General features: G+C 41.5%; 1 protein-coding gene across 1 annotated transcript in view; it reads right to left on the reverse strand.

The window, feature by feature from the left end:
- LOC144267884 (netrin-4-like) overlaps positions 1–25,990 on the reverse strand; it is a 59,257-nt gene that overhangs the window by 31,166 nt on the left and 2,101 nt on the right. The window contains exons 2-3 of the mRNA XM_077822263.1: positions 18,234–18,775; positions 4,782–5,045 (exon numbers count right to left, since the gene is read on the reverse strand). Coding sequence (XP_077678389.1) covers positions 4,782–5,045; positions 18,234–18,775 — 806 coding nt within the window. The remainder of the gene's footprint in view (positions 1–4,781; positions 5,046–18,233; positions 18,776–25,990) is intronic.

Raw genomic sequence — 25,990 nt, forward strand, 5'->3', positions numbered from 1 at the left:
TGGTGAGGGAGTCGGGGAGGGCTACTTTCCACTATGTCCAGCAATGAAAAAAACATAGAAAACATAAGAAAGGTCCATCTAGCCCAGTATCCTGTCTTCTGGCAGTGGCCAATGCCAGGTGCCCCAGAGAGAATGAACAGAACAAGTAATAATCATGTAATCCATCCTCTGTCTCCCATTCCCAGCTTCTGGCAAACAGAGGCTAGGGACACCTTCCAGGTCCATCTTGGCTAATAGCCATTGATGGACCTATCCTCCAAGAACTTATCTAATTCTTTTTTGAACCCTGTTATAGTCTTGGCCTTCACAACATCCTCTGGCAAGGAGGCACACAGATGTGCCTGGTCAGGGCATTCATTCCTTTCTAAACTGGTGCCAATGTCCTGCACTTACAACAAAAATGCTTCTCTGTAACTTTCATGGCATCACCCACTTCAATAAGTAGTTCTCCTTCACTGACATCCATGAAAGATCCACTCATGTAGGGTAGGGTCCCAGTTTTATAGGGACAGTCCGATATTTGGGGCTTTGTCTTATATAGGCGCATATTACCTCCCACCCTCTGTCCTGATTTTTCACACTCGCTGTCATGTCACCATAATGTAGGGAGAACCAAATGTTGTAGCCCATGCAGAACTGAGAGAAGAATTCTGCCCTTTGAGTGTAAACCTAAGGATACTACAAGATGATGCATAAATCATGTTTCATATCTTTGCAGCATCTGCCAAATGACTTGGGGGTAAGAGAGGAGAAAGGGAAAACAAGAAAAAGGGTAATTGCTGCTGCAAAAAAACCCCAAATTTGGGATGTTTGCCCATAGATTTCTGGGCCATCACTTCTTCTCCTTTTTACTTTCTGCATTGAAATGGAAGAATGCGCAAAAGAGCTGGATCCAGGCTTTTCGCCTAGTCTTGTGTCCCACCTATTTGACTAAGGAAGGAATTTATAGGAACTTTGTATAGAGAAATATGAGCGAAGTTATAGAGATTATGCTAAATTTAACGTAGGAAATATCAGATGCTTCCAGACAAAAATACCAGTGAAATAATCCATAAAAAGCAAAACCCAGCATTGAGAGGAATAGTTTATTTAAAATGCTCGTATGCTCTGCATTTCCTATAAGTACCATATATTAAATAATCAAAAGATTTAAAAAGGCTTAACAATCTTAAATCTCAAGATGCTCATTGATTTTCTTTATTAATATGTTCTATAAAACATCTTCTGCCACACGATGGGCACTGCACCTTCAGGGGAATTGGTACAGGGATCCTGAAGCCCATCCTCAGTTCTCATTGAGTACTACCCAGGCAAACCACTCACCCTTGTCTCTCAGTGTAAGTACTAGGATACATACTTCTTGTTGTCTCCTGGGGTATGAGTCACTCATGAAATCTATTTCATCAAAACTATTTCACCTTCTGCCCCGTGAAGTCATTTGATGGCACAAAACCCCTGTTCCATTGAGACTAACGGAAAAAATAAAAAAAAGAGACATCCAGTCATAGTTTACAATGACTGTGCCAACAGCATGCACAATATTGTGTTTTCCCTTTTGACGGGTAGGGTTTATTCTTCTACCAGCTGTATTCATTTAATGAGTAACTCATCTATTCTATTTCACCATTTGTATATTAAACAGTTTGCAGTAGAGAATTTGTTCTTTAAACAGTGTTTTTTCTACAGTTATGTCTTAAACGGGTCCACATTTACAGTGGGTGGATAACATCACCCAATGCTAGCATACATAAGATGCTTGATTTATACCATGGCTAGTAGTGATTCAGAAAAAATCTTTTAAATATTGTGAAATTCATATGATCTTTATTAATTGTACAATATCTAACTCTAAAAGTAGAAAACTTAAAAGACACCTAGGAATATCCATTCCAGAAGAAAAAAACCAGAATAACACACGCACCATATACCTATATGGACATGAAATTAGTTGTGGAATGGGTTTCTTGAGTCTATAATGTCAGAGTGCATCATGAATAAAGTATGTATGGCTGCTTTTGTTTTCAGATCCCATTATAGAGACAGAAAGCCTTATGGAAAACCACAGAGCTGTTGACTTGTGTTGCTGCTCCTGGTTAAATGGCTTGAATTCTTGGCCTGGAATGTATCTTTTTTGATGTCCTTGGATAACACACTATATTTGGTTAACATAATTCTCCCATGACTATTATTAAGGTTACTCCATACAATATGTACAGCTGAATCAGTATTTAGACAGTAATGGGGGCATTATTGGTAGTGAAGTCTGAATAGCAGCATTCGAACACCCTGCACAGCTTTAAGGCTTTGATTCAGGAACACATCCTTATTCAGGAAAGCACTAAAGCACATACCACAGTGTAAATATGGGCTTTCCTAGATCAAGGCCTCGAATTTTATTCCAAAGTGACTGTTGAAGATTACATTAATTATTAATCTCTTCACTGTTCAGCCAATTAACATTCTACTGAAAACTATAGCACACAGTATCGTAATTGCTCTATTTGGACTGGAGCATGTATTATACATGTACCTGGCATGTATAATACCAGTGAAAAGGTTAGGAGTTTGAATCTGGTCTCCTCATAAAATGTAAAGGGCTACTGTGAACTAGGCTGGTGTCAGGTAAATGGCGCACGGAACCTTTGAAGTAAATTCAGGCTTAGCACCATTCAAGAGTGAACTTGTGGTATGTATGACAGATCCTTTTTATCCTAACCTGTTTTAAGCTGAGTGGAGGGGGAAAGAGAATCACCTTTACATTCTGAACCTTGTGCTACAAGAAGGTTAAGTAAATAACAAAAAAATCTTACCAGAAACTTGGTAAATTTGCACTTATTCTGTCTTTTTTTTTTTTTTTAAGTTTGGTTATGAATCTTATCACAAGCTGATCCAAATGTGTCACAAAAAATAATTCCCAAGCTCCTTGCAAACCTGGCTTTTCTCCAGAGGTCGAGACAAGGCTGGGCTCAAGACCACCTGCATTTCTGTTGAGACTTTCACTTCCTCTCTAGTCCATTATCCAGAAAATAAAAGGGATGTCCTGCCTGATTTTTCAGTCACTAAACACCCACAGATCCCATTGACTTCAGTTGGAGATTTAAATGCTCAGCCCCTCGGATAATCAAGCCCAATAGTTTACACACTTGAGTGCATGAGGGTACGCAAAAAGAGAAGAAATCCCTCCAGATTTAAACTTGGGACGTAGTGTCAGCACTAGAGCAAATTGTTGGTGCAAGTGCCTAAAAGAACAGCCAGGTAGATATTAAAATTAAAAAGTGATCGGAGTTTATTACAAGCAAATATGTTCTCGGCCACATTTTGAACCACTAGTCCCACAATTGTGCCCCGAAAACATACATGCACATAAATAACTGCACTGGCAAAACGTTCGTTTTCTTTTTCTTTTCTTCTTTTTACCCTTTTTATGTTCCCTTTTATCGAGAATATTCTCTGTTAGAGTCACAAATGAGTAACAAATTATTTGTACAGAAGTCCATTATATATCAAGACAAAGATTAGATTGAATGGGTCAAGCTAAGACCTTTCAAAAAAACCAATAGAACATTGACTAATCTGCTGTGATTCAAGAGAAGGAACAACAAGACCAATCATGCCTCTTTCTTCTGGCCTGGTATCTAGAGTCAAACTCTGCAGTGCCTAATCAAGCAAAATTTTCATTGAAAATAATTGAAGTATTCCACAATTATGAATTTGGCTGTAGGACTCTATAATTAAACCACTCACACAATCTTCTTCTCCCACCAATAATGCTTAGCATCTGGCTGACCCAACAAAACCCAGGAAGTTCAGAGTCAAAAGCTGAAATCATAACCATAACACAACTACTTGTGCCTTGCAAATTCAAGGGTCTCCAGTGGTGGGGATCTCCGCTATCATTTGCAATCTAATACAGTGCAAAGTAAAAATGGAGTTTCAAGCAATACTTTTAATGTCCTAGCTTGCGGTACATGAGATTCTTTGCATTGTTTAAAGAGAGATTTCCTTATGTGATTTAAGACCGATAACTAGAACAGATTTTAGAGTAGCAGCCCTGGTTAGTCTGTATCCGCAAAAAGAAAAGGAGGACTTGTGGCACCTTAGAGACTAACCCATTTATTTGAGCGTGAGCTTTTGTGAGCTACAGCTCACTTCATCGGATGCATACCGTGGAAACTGCAGAAGACATTATATACACACAGAGACCATGAAGCAATACCACAGTGGGGTGGGAGGAGCTATTGTTTCATGGTCTCTGTGTGTATATAATGTCTTCTGCAGTTTCCACGGTATGCATCCGATGAAGTGAGCTGTAGCTCACGAAAGCTCATGCTCAAATAAATTTGTTAGTCTCTAAGGTGCCACAAGTCCTCCTTTTTTTAGAACAGATTTTGAAATTCCAGAATTTCACGGGCAATGTTTGGGTCCGAGGTTTTGGTTTATCTCCCTGCTGAGATACGAGAAGAGGTATCTCAGCCACTATATTTGGATCTGGATCCCAGTTCAGATGTCAAACTTCTCCACAAGTGTTGGTATGTTCAGATCCAAGGTTTTGGTTCAGGCCTATCTCTAACACAGATCATGTTTGGAACAGCTTTTAGTGTTATATAGCCCCTTCCATACTAAGAAGCAGGTTTAGGTTTCATTGATGTGGATTATCAGAGGTACCCTATTTTAAACTGTTATGGGGAAGATGGACAGGGTCTTATGGAGAAGCCTCTCTTTGTCTCAGGAAGCACAAACAAATACAAATTGAAGTAAACTAGTGAATTTCAAGAACTCACCACATTCTCTGTGTTCCCTGTCCGATTGGCAAGCTGACATTCTTCTGCATGCCCATTACAGAAGCAACTTCCCCGGACAATCAGATCATAGATAGCATAGTGGGCAAACCTCTGGGGTTTCTCCAGCAATCCCAAGCCTTGGCAGGGACACTCCTGCCTTTTTAACAAAAGGAGGCGCAGGTTGGTGAGTTTCAGGAGGTCTTGGGCCTCAGGACCATATGGGTCTTCAATCTTGTTGGTTGGAGTTAAGGCACGATAGATCACCTAGGAGGAAACAGAAAACACATCCTTGAGGAGATGCAGCACCCCTGAATATGTGCAGTCCAGACAAACGGGATGCTCAGGAAAGAATAATAGTTGCCATTTGGGAGGCTTCTCACAGCCTTAGTCATGGTTGACATGTATGAGGCACCAGGTAGTGACGGATTGTGACAACTCAGACGAATACCGGGGTTGTAAATGCAACACTGTCCACTTTTCTACACCACTTTCCACCTGAGCATCTCTAAGCATTTTAAGAAAATACCTTCAGCCTCCCAATACCTCTGTGAGGTAGTCTCACCATTCTAGAGTAGTATAAACCGAGGCACAGGGAGGTGAGGTGATCTGCTCAAAGCCACACAACTGGTCTGTGATAAAGCTGAAAATAGAATCCAGGAGTCATGAGTCAGTCCCCGAAACTAACAACCAGCAAACACAGCCTGTCACACCACTGTTAAACATTAGGATAAGCAGATCATTTTAAAGGCTGAGCCAAATTATTAATTAGGAGGGGCTAGAGAGAGAGAGAATCTGCAGTATTCAAACAGTTAAAATCCACGAATAAAGGCATCCTATTGCTGCTGGACATAAGAGGCAAGGTTATTGTTTGTTTGGAGTTTCCATGTTGCTGAGAAAGGCTATTCATATTACAGATTACAGAATCCCAACGGAATAATAGTTTTTTTCTTGGTATCAAGACTCTGATTTTGTGTTTAACAAAGGCTGCAGGAATATGTCCTGTTTTAGCTTGGATTCCACTTTGACTCTTCCTCTCTTCAGGGTCTTTTTTTTTATATTGTGAGGGTGAGTGGTGGAGATAGAGGGGTGACAGTGAACTAGAGAGCTGGTCGCATTAGTTTCCAGGCTTAGATTCCCTTTTCGATGTGCTGTCTCTGATTTGAGAGCTATTTTCTCCTCTGGCTGAGTTTTGCCATCATAGCAGAGGTACTTGCCCTCAGGGTTCTTTGGCCCTGCTTTATGAGTAGTGACAGTCTCTGTCTGACTAACCATATTAGTGGAGTGAAAGCTTTGTTTCCATAGGGATTCCCTCTCTCTCTCTCTCTCTCTCTCTCTCTGGATTTTCTTTTTTTGTGGACAGACAAGTTTAAATACCTGCTGTGTGTAAAATATTTCTTCTGTTCCTTTTTGTTTGCAGGGGCCAGAAAAGAACTGGTGGTTTGTGCCTAACAGATAACTCTGTTGTGTGTTGATGGCACATGGGAGATAAACCCCCTTAAAATAACAGAGTCAGCTGCCTGACTCAGTAGCAGACCGACACCTGACAGAGTTATGCCACAGTGCCAACAGCACATTTCATGCCTTTCCACAGCATTTTCTATTTTATAATTTTCCCTTTTTTTATTCTCTTCTTTTATTCTGCGGAGCCATCCACAAAGTTGCAAATGACCCTGTCTGTTCAGACCAGAGATGTCCACATTCCCTTGTTCAATGGAGATATGGGCAGATTGCCCAGCCTGTGCAACCCAGGTGCTTACATTCCCCTGATCAATGGAGCCATGATAAAATAGCCTAGTCCTTTCTGCCCAGATGTGCACATTCCCCTGATCAATGGAACCATAAGCAAATGGTCCATTCTGTTTAGTCCATGGGCCCAACATTCCCCTGATCAGTGGAACCATAGGTCAATGACCAAATCTCTTTAGAACAGGATCCTTCATTTGCTTATCAGTGGAGTCATGGGCAAATGACCCAGTCTGATCGATCCAAAGATCAACATTTTTAGACTGATAGAGCCATGTGGGAATAGATTGGTGTATTCACTCCTAGTTCTTAATTATACCATGTGCAAACCTAATACCTGACACTTCTCTAGAGCCTTCTGACATTAAGTGTCTCAAAGCAAGTTATAAATAATAACATATTAAGCCCTGAAACAACCCTCTGAAGGTCTCTCATACTGGCACAAGGGAGCTGAGGCCCAAAAAAGTTGATCAGTCTGTTTAATCTGTCTTCTTGTCATCCCTGTACAAGCTCCATTCTCCATACATACTAGCAAGCCACTAGGACACTTGAGAGACCACAAGTTTGAGAAAAAAATATTTTAGTGGCATATTGCATTGCGACATGTCAGCTGAGGAATGGTGACTGGCATGGGGTAAGAGCTGGGAGATCTGGGTTCTAGACCCAGCTCTACCACAGCCCTCCTGTATAACCACAGGCAAATAATTTAATCTCTCTGTACCTCAGATTCCCTATCTGTAAAATGGAGGATCATAATACTGATCTACGTCACAGGCTAGATCAGGGATTGGCAACCTTTGGCACATGGCCCATCAGGGAAAGCCGCTGGCAGGCCGGGACGGTTTGTCTACCTGCAGTGTCCACAGGTTCGGCCGATCGCAGCTCCTGAAATGGCTTTCCCTGATGGGCTGTGTGCCAAAGGTTGCCAATCCCTGGGCTAGATTGTGAGATTTAATTCATTAATGTATGTGCAAAGATTTAGGATTTTCAATAGAAAAGTGCTATAGAAGGTTCAAAGAAGTATTTTTACTATAATTACATATCCTGAATCATATTTAAATCTGAGGGAAATAGAAGTGCATTGGCATATGCTAGCAATACATTTGGCCCTGTCTAGTGTAATATTAGAAATCTCGTATATATTAGTGTAAGCCACATTTTTCAGGTAGTGATTAGTGATTTGGGTATCCAGTTAATTGCCCATCCTCTTCAGATATTAATAGGTATCCTATGTAGCAATGAGTTCTTTAGGCTGAAAGAACGGCTACAGGGTGCTAAGCTCTCACTACTGCTCTGCCTGCTGTCACGAAGGTGTTTTGCATTTCCTTTCTTAACCTGCCAGCTCAGAAAATACTCAGGCTCCTTGTGAATTGATTGTTTTGCAAATATTTTCATTTCAGGCTTTGCATCTCTTCAGGGGAGTTGCTTTGACATTTCCAAATCCTCTTAGAGCTCTGAGTATCTACCCATCAGCAGAGATGTTAATAGCTTTGGAAGTCCCATAGGGATCATGGCCTCCATTTATGGAACAGCAATATTCCGTTCCATTTGAGACACAAGAAATTGCTTACCTGATTTATTCATGATGTACTTCTGCTTTTTAGAATAAGTTCAGTGGTGAGATTAGAGTTGTTTATCCCAGTCTCTCCCAAAGAAAGATTTTTACAACATTAAAACCTAATTCCAGTGACATAACAAAAGTGAACTCATGTATATGTTCTTCCTGGGCTCAGCAATCACTGGCTCCTTGCTAGCCTTGACTATTACAAGAATCACAGAAACTGAAGGTCTGTCCACACTAGGGAAATTTGCACCGGAGTAGCTAACGTAGACATGTTGCACTGATGCAAAGTGGAGTTTGAACTGGTGTGACTTACTCTGCAGTATGTCAAAGAAGAGCAAATCTTGTTTATTACAAGTGCAGTGAGTCATTAAGGGTTTGCACAGGTGTCTGGAGTGAGTCACCTGAACGCATGCCCCATTTTGCACTGGTGGAGCACACCTTTAGCGTTTGATTCCATTTAGCAACACCAGTGCAAATTTCTCTGGTGTACATAGAGCCTGAGTTTCAGATTCTTCAATCCATCACACTCCCTGGAGGAGAACCCTGGTCCTTGAAACACTGAAGATAAAATCTGCTAGACACGAATGATTGTGTAGTTACTGTTTCTTTGTTGGCTATTATTATTTTTTCTGACCCTGCTTACATTTTATTATTGTTTTGTCATTAGTTGATCAATTGTTTTTTATATATGTTACGGTGAAGGCCAGTAGGCATAATTTAAAATACTGGTATTTATCAGGTGGGATCTGACATCCCATCTGATATATGTTTCCAGGAATAATTCATTAATAAATACAACCATCTACTAAAAATGTTTTTGCTAAAAAAAGAGATGATAAAATGTTATTTGTTTGTTTTCATTCCATCGGAACGAATGAAGCCCTAGTTAGAAGCCAAATATATCCAATGATTGTATATATCACTTATGTGCTGTATATAGATTTTTTTTGTGACTTAGGAAGACACTAAAGTCATTTCAATTAGTTACTCATTTTATATTGTATGAGGAAGTACAAAAAAAGAGGCAAGGTGTTCTTGTGGCTAAAGAGATCTCCTCAGACTTTTGGGTTTTATTCAAAGCCCTGCCGTAGACATCCTGCATGGCCTTAGGCAAGTCACTTAGAGCCTGCTCCTGTTTAAATCCATGGGAACTTTCCCAGTGACATCAGTGACCTCAATCACTGTGTGCCTCAGTTTGTCCATTGGTAAAATGGGGATAAGAACACTTACCTCCTTTACAGGAGGTGAGGGGATTGATTCATTAATGTATGTAAAGTGCTTTGAGATTCCCAGATGGAAGATAAAGTGAAAAATATTAATTTTAACTATTATCAATATTTTTTAAAAGGTGGCCATCTAAATAATGTCTGTGCTGGTGGTTTGAAAGATCACTAAATTAGAAGTGGATCTACGGCTTAATAAACTTATAATGCCATGGGCCATGGAAAGAGATAGTCTACACTGAAAGCTCTCAATCAATTATCTGATGCTCTGAGATCTGGCCTTATCATTAGTTTACAGGGCTGGGTTGTGCATTCTGAATTGTACTAGGCAGATTCTTGGCATACAAATAGACATTTGACTTTTACATTTTGTTTACCTTATGGAAAAATTGATTTGTTTATTAGCTTTCCCTGGGTCAGTTGCAAGTTTGGCATCCCGACTACGTTCCTGGAAAAAGGTCAGGAGAATGTAATAAACAATTGTGTCGTTCCTATTATTCTGATGCCAACTCTTGATTCAAAGATGGCTTCCCAGTATGTGACATTCATCATAAGGATATTCTATTCTATTTAAATCCATCACTGTGGTATCTGAGTCTTTCTGCTACCACGCTTTTTGCCCTAAAATTTTGAGTACCTTTCCCCAACATTAGTGTGTAGGTTTAGTGAGAGTTGTCTATGCATAAATAAAGGACAGAGTCTTCTCAATTTTCATTACAGATCCCACCCTGATAAACGCTGAGCAACTCCCATTTTCCACTGAATTTGATTGGAGTTGCGGGCTCTCAGCATCTCCTTAGAGGCTCTCAACATCTTATGGAAATAGATCGTAAGTCTTGAGTTACCCTTATTACCAGAAACTGAAATTGTAGCTGAAAGCTTAGTAAGGATTTTCGTGCTTAAGTGCAGATCTGCTATCGAGTGCCCATTCGTCACCTTAGTTCCCCCTCCCGCTCACACTTCTAATTTTCATCAGTCATTCAGCCATGATTCATAAAGATGGAGATTATCCTTAGGGTGACCAGATGTCCTAATTTTATAGGGACAGTCCTGATATTTGGGGCTTTGTCTTAAATAGGTGCTTATTACTCCCCCATCCCCGTCCCGATTTTTCACACTTGCTGTCTGGTCACCCTAATTATCCTGGTCTGCCCTGACCATCCTAATAGCCAGGAAGTTAGCAGAATCCAGTTCAAAACTAATCAAGACAGCCATCTTTAGGGGATGTGTTTTTCTGTTCACCAGCTAGCACAGCATCATAGTGGATGATATTTTATCTCCAGTCAAGAGGGTCATCTTCATGCCAGAGACAATGTCTCAGATTCTTGATTTCTTGCCATTCACTGAATCCACGTTTTGCTTCTCCACTCTTGAGGCCGCTAATTCTGTTTTTTTAACATGATCTCCCAGCCTGCAGTAGTCAGAAAAGATGTGGACACAACAAAAGCTCCCCTCATAGCCTCAGGTCAAGGAATATGAGTCACGCATGCAGGGAAGTTCCTATGCATGCCCTCCTACAAAAGAAGATCCTTGTGCAGAACAAAAAATGAATATTGCAAATCATCACTAAGATATGCTGATCACGTTGGCTTAATGAGGACAATAATGTCCCTGCACTCAAAGCATGCCCATCAGAAAGAAGCCATAATAAAAACTTCCATCAATTCAAAATGTTCTTCAGTAGTAAGTTGCTTGCAAGTTGATTTAGTTCTTAAGGGTGTAGTAAGCATTTTCACCTCTCAAATTTTCCTACCCTTTAACAGATGTTATATGATCAGTTTAATGGAACTACAGTGCTAAATGCATTATTCCATCCTGCAATGCAAGAGTAATCTTTGTCCTGTTTCAGAACATCATCAGAAAAACACATCATTAGAAACACAAAGAAATTCCAGTTTTCTTTTTAGCTATTTGAGCGTCTCATTGATTCGCAGAACAGGTTTGCTCCAAATCCACGGCATTTCCATCCTCCCACTATGGACAGTAAAACTATGGAGCAATTAAAAAACAGAATATGGCAGTTTATTAAAGAAATATCTATGCATTTAATTTTTGTTTTGCACCTATGATCCAGTTAAACCCAGCTACAAAGTGACACCTTGGATTAATTCTATGCTTTCCAACACAGTGAGGGGGCTGATACCTCTTCAACTTGCATTTGCTTTGGGCTATCTCAGTGAGCAAATCTTCCATTCAACATCTACCCTTGTCATCAGTATGATGGCTCCATTTTGGATTCAGAATATCCAAAACATTTCTCCTAAATTCACCTCACAAGAATATTTCTGAGTACCACAAGCTACTATCCCCATTCTACAAAGTGTTACATTCCATTTGGTAAGAATTATAAAGCACTATGGAAGGAGTATCCAAATTTTGGGCCACAATAGCAATTTGCCAGGAGTCTAAGGATCATACCTATGCAGGGCAATCCAAACAGTATGTCAGAGCAGCTTTCTGCTGCTGATGGTTGCTGTTGCTTGTTGGTGGTAGAGTAATGCATAGTCTTAGAGGAATGATTCATTGCTTAGAGTTCAGAAGACAATGGGAAAGGATCCTGTGTGATGAAGGAAAAACTATTTCACTAGGAGGGTCGTGAAGCACTGGAATGGGTTACCAAGGGAGGTGGTGAAATCTCCATCCTTAGAGGTTTTTAAGGCCTGGCTTAACAAAGCCCTGGTTGAGATGATTTAGTTGGGGTTGGTCCTGCTTTGAGCAGGAGGTTGGACTAGATGACCTCCTGAGGTCTCTTCCAACCCTAATCTTCTATGATTCTATGAAGGTTAGAGATGGACAATACTGAAATGCCAATCAACTCCCTGAATGGATGACCTAGGCTGGATTCTGATGGGAAAGGCACCACTGCCCATCACCAATGCCATTTCTTCTCTACCTTTCCTATGCAAAGCTTGTCTGAAAGATTTCCAAAGAACCAACCTGCAGAACAGAGATCTAACAGAAATCTAAGCTGCCACTGTCTTGGTGATCATAGTAATATATAGAAAACCACAGAGCAATTAATAAATTATCTTCTGCATGGAGTTAAAAACAAAAACCATGTAAATTATCCACCAGGCTAATAACTTCTCATACAAAGAGATTTTTCTCAATTGAGACTTGAAAAAAGAAGTGGGAGCTTCTCCAAGCTTTTACATAACAGCGTGAGGATGAGAAATCTATTTGGTATCTGCTGCCCGGCATGTCAGGACTCGCAGAAATAATGCTAGAAAAACAGTGTGTTTTTCTGGCTGGTTTTCAAGGTGCCAAACAAATATCCCTGACATGGCTCATTATAAACCTGGTCAGAACGGGTTGCCCCTGGCTCTCTGCAGTTCATATAACAGGGAGGCAGGCCCCCAGACCTGTCCTCTCTCAGCCCCATTTGTTTCTTCTAGGTTCAAGTCACCTTCAGACACAATCCGCTCTGTCTCTTTAAGCTTGTCCTCCAGAGAAGTGAGGCCTGGCAGTGTTATCCACTTGTTTATTCTGCTGGTGTTAACTACTTCCCGCCAATATGCCTCTGCATTTTCTCTCCTCTACAGCTCAAGTTAAACTAAACGCTGAACAGACAGCCCTAGTCATAACATTCGGGCACTTGCCTTCAAGAGTGACTAATCCCTCATCGAATCCTTTCCAGCTGGAAGTTGGAAGAACCCATGGATCACGCTGAGCTCTGTTTGCTATGCCTGCTGCAGATCTCCTGAACATTTCACTAGAGCATTCAACTCTGTCCCTTGCACCTCCGCTATTAGGGGGCTTGATCTTGCAGAAAGATGAGCACTCCCATTTGTCATTGACTTCAATGCTTTGTTGAATCAGACCCTTAAATAGCTGCTGATGCCTCATTGAAAACCTTGTAAATTATTAACGTATCCACATATTGCAGGTAAAGAGAGGGCTCTTCCATCTTTTATTTAAGGGCATTTGCCTGAAAATAGTTTCCCCTGCTTAAAGGGGCACCAAAATGCAAGTTCGCCCAGGGTGCCATATTCCCTAAGGCTGGCCCTGCTTAAGAGATCACCTGGTCCTGCTGCTTATCCCTTTGCGGAGGCCTTAACATTGTCAGTTCTCTAATCGTTGTGATGCCACAAGTAGATTATGGTGTCAAGTGGGAGGAATAAGCAATGGATCTAAATCTTGCAGCCCTGACCTCTCTGTCCCTAATCAGGAAAAATTATCATTGTAGTCAATAAGAGTTTTGCCTGAGAAAGGACTGAGCAAATATTGTGCATGGATATCCCTCTTCCCACCCCTTTGCAGCACTGTCCTCCTCTTTCTGGACTCAGAACAGGACCCTCTGTGGGTCAGGGATCTGTATGTCCAGGTATGCTATGCACACATAACCCTGTCCCCCGCATTGGTCCCTATGAAGGAGCACTGACTTTTGAGAGGGTTCCCCCAGTGTGATGAAGAGCCTTCTCTGGGCTAGCAGCTACCCAGAGAGTTTCTAGCAGTGTTGCTCCATGGCAGTTAGAGAGGGGGCAGAGACCCGGGGCCTCCATTGTGATGGCTCTGCCCCATGTTTGAACAAATTGGTGCTTGTGAAGCAGAGAGCTGCACCCCCTTACACCAGGTCTGAATTTGACCCTCACTGTGTTTTTTAAAATAGGAATAATTAAAAATCTGTTAGCTTAAAAGTGACATCTTTGACAAAAAGGCAGCACGGGGTACTTCCATACCCAAAGGGGTCACAATGGTTTAGACAATGAAGAGTGTACAGGTCTTCCAACCAAGGCACATTTCACATGTTGCCTAGGAACCAGTTACCTTATTCAGGCATACACAATTCCTCTCCCCCCGAGTGAATTCCAGTAATGAGCTTATTATATCACACTTCATTGGTGTCATCTGTCACACAGACACACACATAAATGGATGGGCCTTTGATTTAAAACTCACTTATACTCTTCAGACCCAATAGCATAAGGTCTTATTTCTGATCATCAGCTCCTGAGGCTGTAAGTGGGACACTGTGATACAGACCCTGCATGTTAATGTTTTCCTTTTACACAAACATATTCTTCTACAGAGAAGAACATTTGTTTTCATTTCCGGATGCTCTAGTTTATTTAAAAATACGCTCCTAATGTCCCACATCCTTGAATGCACGTGCTGTCAATATGCAGGTTCAAGCATCCCCATTCGTATCTCCACCAGATGGGATCTGAACTCCCAGGCTTCTGAGCACACCAAAGTCTGACTGCAGTGTTGAATTAATTTAACCTTTTGCCTTGGCCACATCTTCATTTAAATTATCTGTCCCTAATGATAATATTAGTGTTGGTACCTACATACAATAGTGAGTGGTGCATTAGAAATGTAGACATATAGACAAGTAGTAAAAAGTTCCATCTATTGATGCATAATGCCACACAGAAGCATTACTGTAGACAGATGTTTTACTAGAGGTGAACAAATCTTCTAAAAAATGTTATTCCATAGTTTTATGCTGGGGTTTGGGTGAAGCTGGTGGGCATAACAGCCATCTTTCATTCAGGCTAAATGTAAGAAGCAACTAAGCTCCTTTTGGAGTAAAATAGCTGAAGCCAATAGGAGCCACTGCCCAAAACACATGCCACATGCAAGGCTGGTCAGGAGCAGAGCTATGTGGATGGAGAGGTTTCACTGGGGGTTGAATGCAAACACAGATGGCAGAATACTGCTTTGGTGGAGGCCTGTGTTTATATGTGAGCAGATGGAGCCAGAAACATCACAGACATAGACAGAGAAGGCAGCAGAAAGCCAAGAATAGCTAGAGAAGAATTTGCAATGTGATCAAGAAAAAGGTAAAAGAGAGCTTTTGGGGTACAGTGCTGGCTGGAAAAAGAGGCTTGGAATAATGAGCAAGGAAATAGTCTCCTCTTGTTTGATTCTTACTGTGTTCAGGGAAACAGAACTTTGTTTACATTCTTTGTAAATAAGCAGGTTTGCATCAAAGAAATCCCTGACACTATTATCAATTTCTCCTCCTAACAAAAACAACCTGCAAGACCTTGAATATTGGCTATCAGCTCAGGTCAAAAGGGGTAACACTAGCATCTTAATCATCTTAACATTAATTGGTAACTTCAGTTGGGAACAAGTTAGATAATTTCTCAGAAGTTACCAGCTTGTGCTATGAGTTCACCAGCTCTCATGCCCTACACCCCTTTTCCTGGGGAAGGCTCTTCAGCAACTGGATGTGGGAACTCCAAAGAAAACAGAAATGCTGCAGGAAATAGCATTGGGGATTCCTTAGGTGGCACTCTTCCTTCTGAGTCAGTATTGAATCAGGTTTCAGAGTAGCAGCCGTGTTAGTCTGTATCCGCAAAAAGAAAAGGAGTACTTGTGGCACCTTAGAGACTAACAACGAACGCTTATGCTCAAATAAATTTGTTAGTCTCTATGGTGCCACAAGTACTCCTGTTCTTTTTAGTATTGAATCAGTGTCCCGGGGCACTGTGCAGATATAGGTGACGTCTTTCGACTAAGATGTAAAAACTGACCACATGTGGTTAAAAATCCCATGGCACTTTTTGTGAGAGTAAGTCTGTTAGCTCAATGGTTCTGATCAACTTTCACTTTTGGTAACTACATTCCACCTCCTTTCCTCCCTCCATCTGTTTCATTCGAATAAAAAGTCTGGTGTGTCATGGTGCTGGCTCAGAATGGGTAATGCCTTTGTACCCCAGACATACCCACATTGCAGTGATGATGGTGAATTAAGTGGTCCTCATAAAGTCTGTCCATAACTTCAGGATCCTTTGGGATTATGGGTGCTATATAAATGAAAGATTATGAATTGCAATGCTGCACATCAGTAATCCTCTTCTTGTTCTCTGGGAGGATGTTGGATCGTGTTGCTCTGCGCTGCTCTACACCTGCAACATTTCATTGCAGAGGTGGCTGGACTTCAATAGTGGGTGAAGTGACCCTGTCTGTTTTTTAGTTCATTCATCAGCTTGTAGAACTATTTGGGATCTTCAAGGTTGTAAGGTCAATGTAAATATATTATTAATAATAATAATCTACATTTCCAGCACATATATATATTGGCTAGATGATACATGGAACCTTTTTTGCTACACCAACTGAGATTTGTCATTGCAGAGGCTTGTGTTGGATGAAGCTTTTACTGTTTGATTTTCTGCCCTTCACGTCTCCGATTTAATTTAGCAGCAACACGTGGCCTTAATGATATTCTCCAAGGTTAAATAAAAATGTGAGCACAAACCAAAGTGTTACAGAGACAGGGGCTTTTGTTACAGAGGCAGGGGAAGGAAGTATTGTTTGTGATTAAGGCCTGTGACTCAAGACACCTGGATTCTACTCCTAACTTTACAAGAAGCCTCCTGTGCGACCATGGGCAAATCACTTCGCCTTTCCACGCCTGAGTTTCTCCATCTGTAAAATGGCGATAATGCCATTTATGTGTGTTCTGAGGTGTGATGCATTAGATTTTATAAAGTACTAAGAGCCTTGATCAGAAGGTGCTATAACAATGCAAAATGGTATTAGGTGTTCAGAGAGTATTTTGATGGGTGCAAAAGAAATAACGAAACGGAAAACATACAAGTACAGTTGTCTTAAATGCAACTCCACTCTCCTTATTTCATGTTTTAAAAAAATCATATTCACTAATTAGCAGAGCTACAACTCAAACAACAGGATGGTCTGGGAGTCAGATCAACTGCCACACATTTCCAATACATGCACCATCCATATGCATAGGTCATATGCTGCCAATGCACGGGGTGAATTTCACTCTTCACCCCTCTATGCGTCAGCTTCCCAGCCTGAAAATAAGGATAATAATTCCTTAACCCTTCAGGCTGTTGTGAAGTTATAAGCACCACTGGAATTCCTATAATTTCATTTTAAGCAAACCAGGGCATCACCTCGCACATCCTCGCTTATTTTGCAGTGAAGTCCCAATGCCAAACCCGTGACAGCATGATCACTTCTGTAACTATGTATTGTGATGCCATAAATAGGACTGTGACCTCATTAAAGGATCTTGGAGAAGATGTAGTTGTAAGGCTCTCGGAGGCACTTATTCAAATATGAATATCTCTGATTATAGCCAAGTGAACCTAGGAGATGTCTGGCCATTCTTGTATAACTGTTCTCTTTTTCTTCTGATTTGTTCACATAACATAAGAGAGGCAATAGAGTCTAATGGAGAAGGCATTGGACTTGGTTGGAGTCAAGAGACTTAGATTCTAAGCACGGCTATCTCATCAACCTGCTGTGTGATCTTAGGAAAGTCACTTCTCTTCTCTGTGCCTTAGCTCCTCATCTGTAAAATGTGAATAATGATACTTACCCGCCTTGCCACCTGAAGTGCTTTGAGATCTATGGACAAAAAGTGCTATACCTGTACATGAAGTAGCTATTTTATTAGTAAATAATTAATAACTCCTCTTTAAAGAGACTTTATCAGTATAAATATATATTTCTTTAAAATAATCTCCTTTTCTATCTAATGGCACCTTAGAGGATTAACACAGAACGAGTTTTACAAATCTAATTTACTGTTCAATATTTATGCTAGATTCCCATTTTTCCCCTAACTTCACTCAACTTGGACAATGAAACTAGGCGGGATAGTTTCACTTCCTGTTTTTAAACAGTTTCACTTCCTAATCCTCAGGCATTAGCAAAATATTGTATGTGGCAACACTGAAAGTGACTGTTTACATTAAAGGCGATTTGACTGACCTAAAAAAACCCATGAAAGCATTTGTATTCCCTTTCTTTTACTGAAACTTCCTCTTTGTTTTCCCTTCACCTCTTCTTTTATTTTCTTAATGTAAAACCTAAATGTTTTGCCTACCTTTATTTACTGATTTGGACAGTGTCCCTTTCAACACGTAGTCCCTGAATTTTAGCCAGTTTTTAACTGACCCTCTAAATATGGTCCAAATGTCAGTTATCACTTACCTCACCTCGCGTGCAAGGCACCGCATCTGAATACCTGGAAGTGCACAGAGAGCCCTCTTCAATAAGATCATCTTGAAGCCCAAACGTTGCTGTACAGTTGACAGAAAAATATCTGTAGGGCCTCCAGGTCTGTCCATTGTCCTGAGACCTCTCCAATACCATAGCAGCTGGGCGAGGTGACTTGAACACTACTATGACATGAGTCAGGTAGAATGCTGTTTCCAAGTCCAGCCTGATTTCTTCCCTGTGTACCCCTTGTGCAGACTGCCACCAGGAGCCAGGGTTTAGGAAGAAATTATCTGTCATATCAGAGGGAAGGTGGGAGTTATCAGGCTGATTGGCATTGCATTTAGTGCATCGGGGCTGCCCACAGCCTTGGGAGGCCCAATGAAGGAGGTTCTGGTCTGGGTAGAAGCAGTAAAGTTCTGTGCTGTTCTGCCCACATGTGGTAAGAGAGACTGGAGTCCTGCCTGTTGCTAGATTCCCTACAGGAGGATTGCAGGAGTGGCCATCACAGCGGAAGGTTCGTAGCTTTACTGGATCTGAAATACAGTAGTAAGAAACAAAACTAAACAGAATTTCTCAGGCCACTCTCATTATTAAATATAGGGAAAGCGATACAAACTTCTGACAGTCTAAACCATCATGGAGACACTTGTTCATCTATACCACTAAAGAATTGTCAGAACATTCAGCACTACAACTGAGGACAGATTTTTTGAAAGAACTCCGCGTGGTGGGTGCTGGTCTCTTCAGAAAATTTGACCTACTTGTCACAGTGTTAGTTTCTGGGTGAATCTAGCCTTATTTTAGGTGCCTAACTGGGAACTGAACTCTTCTGAAAACCTGGCCCCAATTGTCAACACTGAGCACTTAAAAATCTGGCCTTGATCTCTTCTGAAAATGAGTCTTGTCCAGTATTACACATCTATATATCTCTTTAATATTATCTCACTTTTGTGTTATCTCACTTTTATTGTACCCTAGTGAAGCTATGCACCTACAGAACAGGTATACTCCATGTATTCTATATTATTTGTTTTGCAAAAGTGCCTACAGGCTCCAATCAGGGATTGAAGCCCCATTGTGCTGGGCTTTGTACAAACATATAACAGAAAGATGGTTCCTGCCCCCAAAACTAAGGCCAATATTTTCACATATGGGTGCCTAAGGTTAGGTACCTACATCCATATTTCGGCTCCACCTTAGTGGCCTGATTTTCAGATGTGTTGAGCATTAACATCACCTGGAACTGTGGGGTTTTAGCAGCTCTGAAGTATCAGTTCCCTCATTTAAGTACCTAAATATATTGTCAAGTGATGAAGTTCAGGCAACCAGGTTTGCAAATGCTGGACAAAATGTTTAGAAACCAAGTTCTACTGATTATACATTATTTTTTTTTCTTTACAAAAGTTCTACTATTTATATACTTATTTCTTTAGAAACTAAGAAAATTTAAAAAAAAACTAAAAAAACCTAATATTTACATTTGTTCATCTCTCTAGTTCCTATATGGAAATCATTAATACCTTGTGACATTGAAGTTATAGGTCTCTCCCAAGACCTTATTATCAGTCTAAGGAGAATCATCTTTTTAATGACATACGACACATTCTTCATTTCTTAACGGTCCAGAAGGAGTTAAAGTCTGACCTTACAAGGTCATAAATCTAATCTGAGAGGGGGTCACAAGTCAAATCCTAGGACTCTGTACAAGTCCTACAGGAAATAACCATTTCAGAGAAACTTGGAATGGCCTTAAATGCTTAGTAGTCTAGGAGAAGTTCAAAGATCAACTGTTCATTCAAGATTTAGCAAATTATGGGCCAAATCCTGAAATCCCTATTCGGTTTTTCTTCTGTCCTTACTCAGGCAAAATACCCTTTAAAGTCAAGCCCAGCTCATGTTCCTTGTTTCTCTTCTGTCCTTCATTTTGAGGTAGATGGTGGCATTTATGCTGCAGATCTCAGGAGTGAGTGGTGAGGATCTCCACTGGTCCAAGAGAAGCTCTGGACACAGATTGTGTCTCAGACATACAGGCAGGTGCAAAGTCTTTAGGCAGGGGTGCTGGAACAATTTTTATAGTGGGGGTGCTGAGAGCCATTGACCCAAACTGTAAACTCTGTATAGAATGGAAACCACTTCAAGTCTGCGCACCCCCAGTTCCAGCACCTATGTCTTTGGGGCTGCCTTGTGAACATGTGTAATACGTTTCCATGCCCGCCACAAAGTGCTGGCCGTACTATGCAGACTAGTGCAAAGAGGGGGCAGAGCAAAAGGCCAGCCGTGCCCCAGCAACCTTCTCCTTGCAGGGTGGAGAAACAGGAACAAGCAGTCCCTCAAGCCTGCTGGAGCCCTGATTGTCGGAGCCTTCTTGCACATGCCTCCAACACTGCATTGTTGAGCAAGGGCCTGTAATGATCTTGCCCTTTGCACCTTTGTCCCGTATTTGTGTACCACAGGCTAAAATGTAGGAGTCGGAGGGACCAAACTATCAATCTGGCATCTTAAAGACGCAGTAAATTAACTGAAAAATTAAGAAGATTTTAAAAAATATGTGTATCAATGGAGCTCCAAGGCCTGCTAATAATAATAGTTCTACAGACTAATACTGTAAGTGTATTGTAATGAGAACCAGAAATCAGGCACAAACCATAATCTCTTGGAGTCCAAAATGCAGATCTTTTTCCCAAGATTTTCCCTTAATATCATGAATTCTTCAAAATCCGTAGTACTGGTCAGCCTTTGCAGCGATTTCAAGACATTCAGTTTACCCTGATGAACACACTAACCTCGCTTAGTGTCTGAGCCAAGTGTACTGTGCAATATGGGCTCAATAACCATTTTGTTCCGACCCCTTTTCTGGTTGCATCTCATCTTTTGTGAACCTAAGTAGCAGTTCTGTGTGATGCCGAATGAGGCCAGTAGTCCAGCTAAGTACAAGTCAGTACGTGCTGATCGGTAGAGCTAGAAATATTTCAGTTTTTCTTGCTGAAATGAAAGACTGAAAAAAATGTTTCAGAGCAAACAAAATGTTTCATTTCCAGATTTTTTAAATCTTTTTAAAAAGAGGGGGAGGGGTAACTAAATCTAGCTAAATTTCTAAATAAAACACCGTTTCACAACAAAAAGTCAAAAGGTTTTGTTTTTAAAATGTTGAAACAAATCATTTTGACTTTTCTAATTTTATTTTCTTTTTTCTCAGTCAAAACTGCATTTTCCAGTGAATAACCTATTCATCCAAAACATTTTGCCTAGCTCTCCTGATGGATTTTCTACCACAGCACAATATTGCAGACTAAGGGAAATGAACATTTTCCTGTTGAACACCCCAAATCAAGAGAGACTTAAGGGGAAGACTTGTATTGATTTATCAATATCTCTGTATCTAGGGTTTCTACACAGTACATTCCCCTTGTAATCTGTCCTTTATGCCCTGCCCTGCAGTTGCCTCTCTTCGCAGAACAGAGAGAGTGATCATGGCCCATTTCATTTTGGTATCAATTTTTATTTTTAGATGTCGTGCCTTTTAAGGTTGGAGGTCCAGAAATCTGGAGGTTTTTTGCAAATGATGTAACCTAAGTTACATACTTTATGAATTATTTTATTTACATGAATGACAGCAAATATCCGGATGATCAAAACTTAAGCACGAGAAGGCTCCAGCATGGGATGAGTTTTAAGAACATTAGGACTACAATCCTGACTGGCTATGGTATCTCGCTGGGTTGGTGTCCAGATAACGCTGGTGGTGCCCTCAGGCTCTGGCCCTCTCTGCTCCTTGTCCCAAATTGGGTATAGTACTGTGGTTGGGTTGCTAACCCCTGGTGCTGGCTGCTGCTTGCCCTGTGTTGGGATGGTGATCTGGCTACTTCCTGCCATCAGCTGGAGATGCTTCAGCCAGGCTGCTAGCTCCTGACTGGGTGACTAGCTCTGCCTAGTGCTACTTGGCTGGGGGTCTCTGGCTCAGGCTCTGCTTGTTACTCCCTGAATACAGCTTACAAGTTCCTGTGGCCAAGGATTACTGGCCAGAGCACTGCCTGTGAATCAGGCCCGCAGCCAGACCAGAGCTGCTCTCTCAGTTCCCATGACTCACCCGGGGCACACCCCCGGAACCTCAGTTGGTCCCATGACTCACCCCTCGAACAGAGCCAGCAGGGACTCATCATTCAGGCATGCCGCAGCAACTCAGCTGCACTGACTCATCATGTAAGTAAGGTCCTTCTTAATTTGCGATATTGCGGAAATTGAGGATCCTGCAATATTAGGTTTCCACCATAATTTTTATTTTAATTGGCTTACTTTGCGCAGACCACAATTTTGTATACATTTTGAGGTTTGCAACGCACACTTTTTTCCCCATTAGTACAGTATAACCCCATTGGTGAGTAGAGTCCTTGGTTGGCCAACAACTGCTCTGACTGGCCTGCCACAGTTTTGATATATTTGCTCTCAGGTTATCAGTTGTCACTTTGAACTGCATCTACGCATTGCATGGTTATGGGAGAACGTCAGAAGGTTCAGAAGCTTAATCTGAAAGTTTGTCTGTAGTTTATCTGAACTTCTCTTTTTCTGGGAAAGGGCTTAGAGATCTTCTGAGGTCAGACACCTGGACAAGGTGTCTAGCGCTTCCTGGTTTCGGCCTTGTTGCTGCAGTCCTGAAGCCTTACAATTCCATCTGCTCTGCAGGGTGAGTTCCATTGAATAACACTGAGGTTTTTTTTTAAAAAAACACCTCGCTTCTGGCAGATGAGGTAGAATTTTAAGGCTCTCAGACTGCAGTGCTCTGAGGATATCTTTTCATGGCATTTTGGTATCTGAATTTCCTTATTTTACCTAGCCTAGCTTGTTAATGTCTCGTCTCTGTCTTGTGAGGTTTCATTAATGAGCTCTGAGACCCTTGGGTGAAAGGCATTGTAGAAATGGAAAATATGGTTGTTCCTGTATTAAGTTTCTGTGTTTAAAATGGATCAGATATTATCACCTCAATGTGGTCAGTGCTGTACAAACCAGAGCAGAAGACATTGTCTCTGGTTCCAAAGAGCTGACATTGGACTGGTCCTACCTACTTCATGCTGAAAGCCTTCAGTTTGTATTGGCCATAACTAGAGTTAAGAGCCTTTAGTGCTTCTCAGGATCAGGCCTTGAGTTAAAAATGCCATTGAGACATGTAATATACCATATGGCTAGAGGAAGGTCAATCTATAAAGTTGTGTGGACAACTGTCTCTCTTTGGTGAATCATCATGGAAAGCCTTCACAGAGTATACAGCAGCAAAGATTTGAAGGAAGACACAAATCATTTGGTACCCAAGGAAAGGGAATGCGGGAATTCTAAGTATAAGAAACAGCATGGAAGAAATCATGGAGCCAAGAATGGGTGAAAGTAAGGACAGGAAACTGCTGTTTCTTTTAGTTCCTGTTGGTGGGCTATCAGTCTGCTACTGAATGTTCTAACTGTATTTAATGGCACATGGAAAGTGAGAAAGAATGCAGTTGCCCTTCTGATCAGCAATGACATAGAAGTTTATCTGTTCTGCCTGCTAATGCAGCAACAGCAATATACAGTTCCTGTCTGAACTGCTGTGTCATTAGGAAAAAGGAGAGCACAAACTGCAAATTAGCGAAGGGGTGTTTGAGGGAAGGAGAGAGAGGGGAAACGTTCTGCAGTCGATTGGGAGCCTTGTATTTAAAGAAATCAATCTGCAGGAGCTTGCTCGGCCTCCTGATAACAGATCACTCAATTGTTTCATGGCTATGACCTGAAATGTGGAGTCAGAACGGCGAGGGCACTGCTGAAGAAGGGAAACAGCAGCCAGGAAGCCAGCAACCTCCCCTGAATGCCAGGAGGGGCTCACTGAATAATTTATAAGAGGCTAAACCATCAGACCAGCGCACGGGTGCTGCCTATTACTGAGGCTGATTAACTCTGGCTCCCGCGCTGGATGGCTTGGCCCAATAAACGAGGCCGTGTATTTATTTATTTATTTGTTGCTTCCCTAAATGCTGTGCAGTGAGGCAGCAGCTTTGTGGAGGGCGGCTGGCAAATGACAGTCTCTGATGATTATTGAGCCATTCAATTGGAGATGGCTCACATGGCTGAAAGGACGTACTGGACAACTGTTCAGGCAGCAGTGGCTAACTTCAAATCCCCATTAGGCATCAGAGCCTGACAAATGTTAACTGAAGCCATATTAAATATTAAAAAGTGCATTTTTCACCCTCTCTAGAGGCCTAAACAGAAGAAATGGCACCAGGCCACTCATTTGGGGGCTGATCTAAAGCCCATTGCAGGGAATAAAAAGATGCCCGTTGACTCCAGTGGGATTTGGATCAGGTCCTTTATTTCTTGTCAACATAGAGGACCACGAAACAGTGTTTTAAATGTCTTCAGTTGTTCAAATCACAAAGTTCTGATCCATATTTTGGACATCCTAAAAATCTGGGGTTGTCCCTAGCCTATCTCTAGTATTGGTGGATTCACTACAGCTGCGTTTACGATAAGCCAGTTTCACACTGGGGGGGTGTGTGTGCAGATTTCACTTGTTTTACTCTGTTTACCTGTCTTCTTAACAGCTGAAAAATTGTAAGTATGCATTTTTAAAGCTAGCTGTGGTCGGGAGACTGATGTCTCTAGGGTTTAGTAATGAGCTATAGACTCTTTAGCTTCCCTTTGATAGCAACCAAAACATTTTAGCATTTGTTGGCTGGTCAATGGCCCCTGTGAAATGAGTTCGGTGGGTCTCAGTCCATTTACCAGTGGCTAGATATTCACATCACAAAAACCTCTCTCACAACTGGCACTAACAGTCCCCCTTTGCTACCTAAGAGGCCAAAGATTGTATGAGCCGTGGTGACTAGACTGTCTCCACTCCTATGGGTAGTCCCATTCCACATGAGGGTTGTGGCACACCAGCAGGAGGTTAAAGATCACATAGAATATGACAGAGTATAAGAGTCTTAGACCCAATGTCCTGGCCAAATCCCAGCTCGACCAATTCCATTCTGCATGTCTAAATCCCTCCTACAGTCTCAATTATATTGAACATGGCTGGCGTGATTTTCAGAGGTGTTGGGGACTCACAGATCCCAAGGAAGCCAAGCCACTCTGCTAAGTTAGCCCACTAGTGCCCATTGGCAAAAGCAGAATAAGCAAAAATCTGTGCTACTTGGCATTACTTAGTGAAAGTCTGACAGGTAATTATCCAAGGTCAATTTTGTTTCAAAAAGAACATACATCTGTTTTTAAGCTTTGTGCTACAAATGGCATTTTTGGCCAACCCACACCCCCTTTTGGAGAGCTGCCATTAGGAACGCAGCCATGAAGAACCACCCACTCCCTGGAGGGAGGGCAGAATGCTGGCAGATCAGACCGTAAGAGCGTGAACTGCTGTCAGCCTTTCAAGCTGACCCCCCACTCAGGACACTTTTCAGAGCTCGGCAATGGCAAAGGGAATAAGGCCCTGAGTCTAACTGAACTAAGGCAAGAGAGAGCATGAGTTTCAAAATTGCTGACACCCTCAATTTCACCCTTACTATGTTACCTTTAATGGTCTAAGGGACCATGCACTGGCAGAGGGCATGCATCTGACATACATACCATCCTCCATCGGGGTGCTTCAATTCTGGCCAGGAAGGACCAACTCCCAAGGCAGGGAGGGGAGTTTATTGTACAGTATTTTGGCCAACTATCTGAATAAACAGCATGTGAGTCCTTTAAAATGTCATGACTCTTCAGCTAGATTGCCCAATCTTCAA

The sequence above is a fragment of the Eretmochelys imbricata genome, chromosome 7, assembly GCF_965152235.1.
Source record: "Eretmochelys imbricata isolate rEreImb1 chromosome 7, rEreImb1.hap1, whole genome shotgun sequence".
In the NCBI taxonomy this organism is placed as follows: domain Eukaryota; kingdom Metazoa; phylum Chordata; order Testudines; family Cheloniidae; genus Eretmochelys; species Eretmochelys imbricata.